We start from the raw sequence: 10,615 nt of genomic DNA, 5'->3' as shown, positions 1-10,615 counted from the left end.
TATATATATCCTACCTTTTGATATTTTTGCCATACTGACAATATTTTCACTTTTAAACATGTTTTTGCACTATGCGAAAAATATGTATGTCTTTTTGGCCATTTGTTAACCATCCGATCACCTATCGCATCCTAAAAGTGTCAAACAGTGAATCCAAGCGACTAATCACATTACCTATAAATAGCTGGGACTGGTTGTATTGGTGCTCTCTAAAGCTCATTAGGCGTCTACATCAATCCGTCTAACCTCATTGTCCTCATGCAGGCTGATGCGTGTCACACTTCCCCTCTGCTTGTCACCATGTGTCATCTCAAGAGCTGAAATAGAAGATAACACAAATCCTGTCCCCCAAGTGGAAAGCCTCACTCTGAGAAAGTGTTGCATCTTAAACTTGAGCAAAAATGTTTAAGATAAATGTAAGTTGAACATTTTTTTGGATTTAAAAGGTAAATGAACGTAACATTTATAGTGCTCGTCTCCTATCAGTGACCTCTTGAGCCATAATCACACAGTTGCAGAAAGAGTAGTTGATTCTTTCTAGGAAGTTCTAAACAGTAATCCAAAGCTTTCTGTTTTCATTTCTTGAAGCCACAGGCTACTATTCTGTGCAGGAAATCATTAATGAGTGTTGAGTGTGGAGGACGGAAAGTGAGGTTACAAATAAAAAGTCTGCAAATGTCTCTGTCAGTAAGAGGTGGGATTTTTGAGTGATGGAGACAAGGATTAGACTCTATATAGGTTCCATCTAATTATTTGGGAGTAATGTCAAGAAAAAGCTTTGTCTGTCCTACCGTCACAAATGTAAACACATGCAGTTTGCTGAACTCTACGCAGACTTTAACTGGAACTGTGCGATTTTATCAGGTAAGACTAAAAACACCAGTGGGATTGGCACTGAATAAAAGATGAATGTGTAGAAAGACAGCTATTAAGCATAGCAGATGACATGTAATGCTGTGGGCCTATATGGGGAAAATGGAGTTAAGCAAGGTAACATTACCCTAAATTAAAAGTCAGATTCTTCTAAAGTTTCTCAGGTTGAAATTATTCTACTGCAATAGAACTGAATAAGGACTTTTTCCCCCCCCCAAATTGTCACCAGGTTTGCTAAGAAATGTGACCAGCAGTGTGCACAGCGCATAATTTTGCCTTCGGTTTTTTTTTCCTAGAATATGACTGATGATAAGAACCAGAGCGGTAAAGGTACAGCAGCTGCTACGTTAAGCAGTAAAGCATCAAGACCATAAGGCCTCTTTATTTTCACATACACACCTTTAAAGTAGATATTTTCATGTGAATGTTTTCATTTACAATCTCGTCCACTGAATGGATGCTTGCACATTGTTTTCACATCAAACTGACACAACGCCACTATGGACACAGTATGACAAAAGCTACCAGGGCAAATATTAACGTATCTATGAGCCACGTTTCAGGTCAGCTGACACAGACGGAGCTTACGGGCGATTTAATGTAAAATCTCTACTTCGACCACAAGAAACTCACAGACAACCCACAAATAAACAGTGTACCAGATATGTGTTCTGCATGTCTTTTTTATAGCAAAATAAAAAATATATATAATAATAATATTAATAATAAAATAAAACACAAAAAGACAAATTTGCCATTTTGGTGGCATCAACTTAAAACACATCTAATCTCAACATATAAATATACATTATATACAAAACAGTCTTATAAAACATAAAAAGATCAGTGCTTTGTATAATTAAATTACTACTGAAATACTAATCTTACAAAATAGCATTATTGGTTCAGCAATTTCCACTGAAGGCGTCCTTGGTATGATAGTCACTTCACATGTGTCTTTGTCTTTATTGGGGTGAGTTTGCATAAAACAGACAAGGCCCAGTCATAAGTTTCCCTGCATGGTATTTTAGTGTTTTTTTTTTTGTTTGTTTGTTAGTTTTTGCATCTTCTGATCAATTACGGTTACCACCAAGATGCTGTGCAAAGAAATCAAGATAAGGCGGGGCAAAAATGGTTTTCCTACACACATTTAAGGCTTTTGTGATCATACATTCTTTATGAAAACAGATTTGTTTTACAGAATCCCAAATATATCCCTCACAAATGAACCGTTTTCAGTAGTGTTTTTTTTTTATGTGTGTCCTTCCTTTGTTTGCATAGTACAGTGCAGGTCAAAAAGAGTAGAAATAAGCCTGATTCATGCTACAGCTGAATTATGTGAGCATTCTTCCCGTCCTAATCAGCACAGAAACAGTGACTTCTCGTTGCTTTGTGGTTAAGCTGCACGAAGCAGTGGAGGGTTTGAGTAGCAAAAGTCAAAGGCGGATCCATGAGCCTCGGTCTGTACATTCTCAAAGGCTTATTCGCTTCAGTTCAGTTATAGTCAGAGAGCACATCCAGTTATCAAGTTTTCAACAGCAGCATCTTGCGTTTTAAATAAATCCCAGTCTCTTCACACGTGTAAACAGTCCGCAAGGGATCCACTCTTCACAATAAGAAACACGTTCTGATTATTATACCTGGAAGAAACCAAGACAAGTCACTTTTAGTCTCAGTTGTCACATGAAAATAAAAAGTAAGCTTTTTTTGTGGGTTAAGTGCTGCATCTCCTTAATTTACAATATCACTTAGTACTTCAAATAAGCTGAATAATAGCCAATAATAGTAAAAAAAAATATTTTAACACAGATTTTGTTGTGACTATGTTATGAAATACACAATCATTGGCAATAATGATGATTTGACAGTTCTCCAACAATAACCATTGAAAATCAGTGTTGATCCACTGCCAATTTAAGAGCTCTGCATGCTTCCTTCTCCTGACAATCTGTACTAAGATGTTTATTTCCATTTCCAGTCGGACATGGCAGCAGCTCACACTGCCAATAGTACTAATAGCTGGTGTAATGACGAAGGCACTGTTGTTTTTGATTGGTCAGAAAACTGACCAGACCTAAACCTCTTGGATAATTCAAGGAGTTTTGTCAAAAGGAAGATGAAAAACACCAGAGAAGCATTCTGGTTTAAGGTCACTTTCAAAGCAACTTCAGCTGATCTCCTCCATGCCACACTGGATTGATGCAGTAATTCATACAAAAGGATTCCAGATCAATGGTTTGCCATAATCATCAAAATTAACAGAAATAAATATTTTAAGTATTGCTTTATGCCCAATGATTAAAAAATACGTATAAGTTCTACGTTTCGCATTGAATTACTAACATCAACACCTTTTTCTATAATATTCGTAGGAAAATGCTTACCTCAGTTGCAATGATGCACTCTTGCCTCTCCTCTCCTATTACAAAGACAGACTGATAGACTGACTCTTTAGAGGAGCATATTGTTGATATTCTACAGTCTGACAGGTCACTGTGAAATACAAGATGCAAGAAATTAGTCACTGAATTCATAAGTGATGAAAAACTTCCTTTTATAAATCACACCCTCATTTCATATTGTCGTTATTGTTATCAGTTCATTGCTGTTTGTAGTATGTATTTTAATTATTTTCTTTAGATAGATGCACGTAGAAATGTTGAAATCTACTGTATTATTCTAATTAATTTGCCATTATGTTCAGGAATGTTTGCATTACCCCCTCTTTCTTTTGATTGGGGTTGTGATCCCCATTTTGCTCGCTCAAAACGTCTGAAATGTGACGCATTAGGATTCCTGATCAAACTAAAATGAATGGTAAGCACTTTACTGATAGGTATTTACTGAAGCCATTAAAACACACATTTCCTCACAGTAAAGTATGAGTAGATTATTAAAAATCTCCTTTAAAGCACTAGTTGTCAATGTTATTTTTTTGCGGCAGATGAAAAAGTTGGGTCCAGACAATATGGCAAACGAGTGAAATGACCAGAACCCATAAAGATCTCTCTGGGATGGCTTATTTTTCTCTTTCTGTGTCCTTACCTGTACATTCTACTCAAATGTTTTCTTCCTTCTAAGGTCTTTTCACAGTTTTCATCTTTGCCCAGGAGGGACAGTTCATCCTTGTACCTCATGGGGGATTTGTAGTCCAGCTGATAGCTGTTGATGTACTTATGGTTAGACTTTTCCGAGGGACAATCCACCTCCAGACCGAACTTCTTGTTTGTGTTCTTTAGTTCAACAGAGGAGATGAGGTTCTCCTTCTGAAAGTCCATCCTGGAGCGATTGTTCATCGTCTTAGAGTCGAGCTCCTTGTCCCTCTGCTTTTTTCTGTTGCGTACTATCACCACCGTCATGCAGAGAAGGACCAGAACAGTAACCAGACCAACACCCAAGCCGACGGCAACCAAGTTCAGCTTTTCGCTGGGCTCCGAACTGGTGTTGGGACTGGAGGTGTCCGCTGAGTGCTGGTTGCTGTTCTGACACTGGGAGCCGCTGTAGTGGGCAGCGCAGAGGCAGGTGGGCTTGCCTGTGGGTCCATAGGTGCAGGTCCCACCATTGAGGCAGGGCATAGAAGCGCAACGGTTCATGGGTCTGTCACAGTGGTGGCCCATGTACCCCGGCGGGCAGATGCAGGTGTAGTGATTGATGCCGTCTACACAGGTGGAGCCGTTAGAGCATGGATTCCTGGCGCATTCATCGATGTTGATCTCACAACGCAGCCCAGAGAAACCTGAGCGACAGCTGCACACTCTGAGGTTACCCTGAACCGCACAATGTCCACCTAATGAAGCAAACAAAATGGCACAGCAAATCATTTCAATGCAGTTATTTAGTATGTGTACATGAATGAAATATTTTGGCTCTGATATTTTTATCCTCCTGCCTACATGCAAATTGGGTTTCTGGTGAAAAAAAAAAGATCTTTAAAGACCCAAATTGAAAATGTTGTGCTAAAAACTAGGATAATAGCAGAGGGTTGTACTGGTTGTTCCACATCTGTTTCATTTTGTTTCGATTAAACTTAAAATTTAAGGTGAATAATTTATTAAATAAATCGTATTTATTTGTAGTCTTTTTCAATTAGATTGTATTGTAATTATTGTTGACTTTTTCGCCTCCTTGTGGTGCAGCATGGGTACTACAGTATTTACGAGACTAAATGCAAATGATCAAACACCATCCTCCTGCAAATCTACAAATTTATATATGTGGGATGGAAAACTGAAACTTTAAGAGGGCTGTATAGTATTAAAAAAACAAACCATAAAACTCTCACTAAAAATGGCCTGTTGGTGGGTTTAAATTGTTATAAAGGGCAACTAAAGGTATTATCATCAAATCAGGAGCACTTATTTGATCTGCTTAAACACCGAAACAACAAATAGATACATTTAAATCTATACAATTTGCATTTCAAAGGTTACAGTGTCAGAAAATGCATCACTAGAATCCAATTTACATATGCAGAATGGACAAATTTTTATTTTTATTTTTATCGGTCATGGAAGAAGAGACCTAAATTATTAAAACTGATATACGTGTATCTCCTGGATCCAGCTGTAGCTCATCCACTCAGTTTTTAAAAAACATTTGTAAAAGTGTACTCTGGGCCTGAGTCTGATGTTTTACCGTTGACGCATTGCAGCGATGTACATTTATCCACTTTCTTCTCACAGTTGAGTCCAGTGTATCCAGCTGGACACTCGCATATGTAACTTCGCCCATTGTCGTGCTCTTTGCACTTGCCACCCTGGAAGCAAGGCCTGTCCGCACAAGTCGGCATCCGGTGTTCGCATTGTGGCCCTTCAAACCCGTTTGGGCATGTGCACGAGTAGCCCGTCTCTGAGTCCTGCAGGAGAAAAAAGGGGGAAAAAAAGTTGATTAAAAACATTTAAATGTTAAATGTTTTTTTTTTTATTGTATCTTGCCCTGACAAACTCCATTCTTCTTAGTCTGAATTCTATTTCCAGTGCATAGTCTGTGAACTGGGTCATCGGCTGACTTGACAATCGATAGCATCCTCCTGGAGCTGCAGATAGACCAAGGCGAAAACAAAAACAGGAAAGCCTGTGTTGTGGGAAAGGAGAGCAAGCGACTTCCGGACTCACCACGCAGCGGCCTCCGTTGTGGCAGGGCTTGCTGTCACACTCCCTGACCTCTAAGTCACAGTTCTCCCCAGCGAAGCCTGGCAGGCAGGCGCAGGTGTAGTAACCCTCGCCCGTGTTCATGCACGTGGCCCCGTTGGCACACGGTTTGTGATTGGTGCAGTAGTTCAGGTCTGCAAACAAAAATAATAATAATAATAATAATAATAATAATAATAATAATAATAATAATAATAATAATAATAATAATAATAATAAAATAAAATAAAACAGGGGTAGACATGTCAGACCGCTTTGCTTTATCTTAAACATCCAACACCCTGTTGTTTTTGAGAAAGAATGAGCACCTTGGTCACAGAAGATGCCTCCCCAGCCCTCCTTGCAGGTGCACTGATACGGCTCCTCGCAGGTACCGTGTTTACAGGACGGATGGAGTTTACACACATCACAAAACAGTCCCTGCCAGCCCTTTCTGCATCTGTTCACACATAAAACATGACAGTTGGCTCAAGCATAAACTGAAACTCACACACAAACAAAAACTCAGAGGAGCAAATGAAAGAGCGCAGACCCTGAGGTGCTCTTCTTACAGCTTTAAAGTTGGCATTTTTTTTCTCCATCTTTAAGGTGACATTATATATTTCCACGCTTTAATACTTACATGCACTCTCCTGGTATTTGACAGGTCCCGTTGCTTTCATTGCAGCCTTCAAGGCAGATGGCTGAAAATGGGAATTAAAAGTTTTACTTTGTTCATTAAATATTTATATAAAAATTATGTTAATAAGCATTTCATCACGGTATAATGATCTCCTCTATGTGAATCTTTCATTGCAGGCCCATTATACTTGCTCCCTCGTGCTGTACTGATTTTGCACAGCTTTTACACGCTTTCAGCGCGGGGCTGTAGCGCAGCAGATGCCTGTTTGCAGGGACAGCTGCACCCATTGTTTCCAGAGGACGGTTCGAGCCCCGGTTGCAGCTGCTGCCCCGCGCCGTATCAACAAAAGAAACCCTCAATTTAGTGGCGCGTGGCGTCCGATAATGCCGCGATTAACCCCAGCGCGTGCTGCTGCTTCGACCACCGCGCGGGTTTAAAGCGCACGCGCCCACTGAGAAAGTTAAATTAAGGCTCAACAGCAGTGGCGGTTCTCGGATGAATGGAGCCTGGGGCGAGCTAATTCTTTAAGAGTAAAAGTTTCAGAAATCTGTAATCAATAGGCAACTATTCAGTCTAGTTTTTTTTTTCATTCAATATGTTGCCGTTTTAACAGTTCTTTTAATCTAAATCAGCCATATGTAATATGCTCTTTTTATTTTTATGAATCTCTGACTTAAGCACAGGCTTTTCAGAAAAGTAGGAAACCTTGAAGGTCTTGGTGCACTGAATATAAAACATATTTCTAAGGCATTGTTAAAGATGAATTATTTACCCATTTGATCTTGGCATGTTTTATGGAAATAGTGATGCATACCATCTGGAACATGTTACATCTCAGTGACTGTGTTACATTGCCACATACAGGCCAACCATATTTACTGTTAACGTTTTGTGTACTTTCTTATGGATCACGGTGTTTTGAGAATTCTTCAAGAATGAAGAAGAATTGCAAAGATTGTCTTTGAAGGTCTAAAACAGAAGATGTGAAAGCTTTGAAGTCTCTGTGAATTTAGCTGTCACTGTACTGTAATCTGCATGTGTATCAGAAACGTTTGGAAATAGGCAAAACTGATTATATCCCATCTGATTCTGCCTTTTGAAATTCAGCCCCTGTTGAATAATCCACACCAGGTTTGATTAGTGTTAGAATTTAAACTAGAAAAAGTCATATGAAGTGAAAAGTCTTTAAGAAAACTAAACTATACAATAGCCCTTTAATTGACCATATCATAATAAATTGGAATCAGATGCCTTGTTTGCCATTGCATGACCATATAATATTTAAATGTTTGTACTGCACAGCACAAGGGAGCCCACTACCCATTGATTGAACATAAAAACAAGCAGCATAAAAGTTATTTGGCTGCAATTGAAATGTATATGCAGGGCACCCTTCTGACATAAGGACGCCCTGAGCAGAGAGCCATATCACCCACATCCACAGCTCAGTTCTATCTTATCACCAGCTGAGTTCATTTTTAAGATGTTACTGTTTACCTAAAACATGAAGACTTTAGACTAAACATTTTGATTTCTCATCAATTACAATCAAATGCATAAAAGACAAAAGAACAATTATGAACACACAGTTAAAACGATTAAAAGATAAATCCACATAAACTACTAACATAGCATCTTTCCTTATTTCAACCCGTCATTCTCTAAATCCAAAGTCAAGGCAACCATCCTTATCATATTTCAGCTAAAGCAAATCAAAGTGTTTGTCCTCATCCACCCTTGCTTACGTTTATCGCAGTATTCCCCCGTCCATCCCGGCAGACAGTCTATTTGTCCATCAGGTGTGCAGGTGTAGTGGCCGAAGCGGTCGTCTCTTGGAGTGCATATTTTTGAGCAGGTGGCACCGTAGTAATTTTCTTTGCAGACGATTCGATATGAGTACCTAAGCTCCGTCTGCGTCCCCATCCCCATCCCCATCCCCGTCTGTTCAACCTGGGACCACTCAGGCCCTATTCCCAGCTGGCTTTGGGTGGCAAAGGAGCTGATCAATAATTCAGGGTTGCTGGAATCTGCGGAGAAAAAAGTAACGCATAAAATGCAGTTGTCGAGCCCGCAGTTGGTTATTTTAGAGGACGAAACTGCGTTTTTCGATTTCTTGCATCAATGTTTTCCTAAGATTCAGCAGAGAAAGTATGAAAAGTATGAAATCCATCATTTTTCTAAAAGTTCATATTCCAACTTAAAAGATGCAACAAGCAAAACATTCGTATGGAAAAGATTTCCTTGTGAAAACGTAGACATTCGAACAAACATTTGACACCTAGTCCAATCACGCCTTTGTCTCCCTCTAGCGGTACAAAAGCAGCAGGCATCTGCTTACCTCCGGGCTGCTCCGCTGCAGGAGAATACCAAGCTTCAATAACCAAAGAGAAAGCACCCTGAGGAGAGAGAAATCCTTTTAAAATCACGAATGAAACTAAACGAAGATCGGTCAACACTTTATTGCATGTTTCAGAATTAAGTTCCATTATTGTTGTTCATTTTCACACACACGTGAGAAAAGTATTTAAATATTATATTTAGACGTGCTTTCGGTTTATTATAAGGGATAATATAAAGCAAGAACATTAAGTAGAATAGTCTGGCTCTTATGTTAGAATAAAATTTATAACAAATTGGATTGTAAAATCATAACAGAATATTGAAGGTTAGAAGGATATACAATAACGTGTATTTTTGTTAGTTTTAATCTGAATTAAACATGGGGTATTTTTATGCTTTTTTTTTTTTTTTTTTTTTTTTTTTTACGAAGTATAAACAATGATAAATAATTATCTAATTAAATTCGAGGAGTTCCTGACATTTTGCCTTAAAATGGGACCAGCGCGTGCGTGCTCTCACCGGCCAGGTGAAGTTGAGCGGCAGCCGCACGGTCGTGTCCGGCTGGATGCTGAAGGAGTCGGTCCCCAGGACAGGTGTGCTCGCTCTGCCGAATATGCACCTTCCAGGAGACACCTCCTTCTGGAAGTTCTTCAGACAAACCCTGAAATAAGTCCTGCAGCCATCCGTGCTGCAGCCGCGTCCGTTTGCCAGCAAAGCTTTTGTATTTTGAAAGTGGTGAAGATCTATCTCGAACACGCTTGATCCCAAAACCTAAGAGGGAATTAAGAGTGAGCGCAGAACACATATATGTATATGTCTTTTTATATAAATATTCCAAAAAATATATAAAAATACCTGAGTAAATAACATCATAACTACTGCGATGATAGAGGTGAACCAATCGGCCATCCTTTAGAGTTTTATGTTCGTATCCCAGAAATCAGTTCACCCTCCCACACAAAATGCTTCAATTCCAAATAAAAGGAGCAAAAAATAAAAAGAAAGAAAGAAAGAAAAAAACAGAAAAGTAAAAAAAAAAAAACTGAACTCAATAAATATAATCCTTCTTCAAAATCCTGTTGGGATAAAATCCAGCTCCGCAATCCGTATCCAGAAGAGGGGACAAAAAAAAAAAAAGTTCAAAAAAGACCGAGTTATCTATCCAGTGCTAGACGTTAAACAATCGTCAGTAACGTCAATATCCACAAGTGAGTCATTCTGCGGTCTTTATGTGGCCCATCCATCGTGCCGGTCGGCTGGAGTCTGACTCTGCTGTGCTGATGCGGGGCTTGTGTTGCCAACAGTGATGAGAGCATGTGACGGAGCATCAGCGCATGGTGGCTCCCAGTGAGGGGCGTCTGACCCCTCCTGCTTTATATATCGGCAGTTAACACCACCCACTGTCCTCTCCACCTTCCTTTCTGCTTGGAGTGTAAACATCAACGTATCCAGTGCAAGTCTTTATAAAAAATGTCTTTAAATTCACCTGTTTTCCCAGATTTCTCCTCTGGATGTACAGAGAGCATTGTGGAAAAAAAGCCACAGCCTATTGTTTGTGATAGACTAACACAGGGCAGGGCAGATTCTGGAACTAAAGAATAATTATACATTTAAATGCTTTTTAAATAAA

General features: G+C 39.3%; 1 protein-coding gene across 1 annotated transcript; it reads right to left on the bottom strand.

Moving 5' to 3' along the window:
• Nucleotides 1–1,906: 1,906 nt before the first annotated feature.
• Nucleotides 1,907–10,316, bottom strand: LOC103458504 (delta-like protein 4). Its single transcript, XM_008399359.2, has 11 exons — nt 9,841–10,316; nt 9,505–9,756; nt 8,984–9,041; nt 8,391–8,672; nt 6,646–6,706; nt 6,332–6,462; nt 5,988–6,157; nt 5,509–5,728; nt 3,919–4,660; nt 3,258–3,366; nt 1,907–2,513 (listed from the first exon to the last, which is right to left on the bottom strand). Exons 1-11 carry the CDS (start codon nt 9,892–9,894, stop codon nt 2,508–2,510), a joined length of 2,085 nt encoding a protein of 694 aa, XP_008397581.1. The 5' UTR covers nt 9,895–10,316; the 3' UTR covers nt 1,907–2,507.
• Between the last annotated feature and the right edge of the window lie 299 nt (nt 10,317–10,615).

Source organism: Poecilia reticulata, linkage group LG22 (assembly GCF_000633615.1).
Source record: "Poecilia reticulata strain Guanapo linkage group LG22, Guppy_female_1.0+MT, whole genome shotgun sequence".
Taxonomy (NCBI): domain Eukaryota; kingdom Metazoa; phylum Chordata; class Actinopteri; order Cyprinodontiformes; family Poeciliidae; genus Poecilia; species Poecilia reticulata.
Note: the sequence above shows the minus strand (reverse complement) of the source record. Positions and strands in the feature narration are given on the sequence as shown.

Coding starts and splice junctions, on each gene's coding strand:
- LOC103458504 (XM_008399359.2), bottom strand. CDS start 9,894: ATGGCCGATTGGTTCACCTCTATCATCGCAGTAGTTATGATGTTATTT. Junction 6,707..8,390: donor GGGGGAATACTGCGATAAAC/GTAAGCAAGGGT, acceptor TCCCATTTTCAG/CCATCTGCCTTGAAGGCTGC. Junction 4,661..5,508: donor ATCGCTGCAATGCGTCAACG/GTAAAACATCAG, acceptor TTGCTTCATTAG/GTGGACATTGTGCGGTTCAG.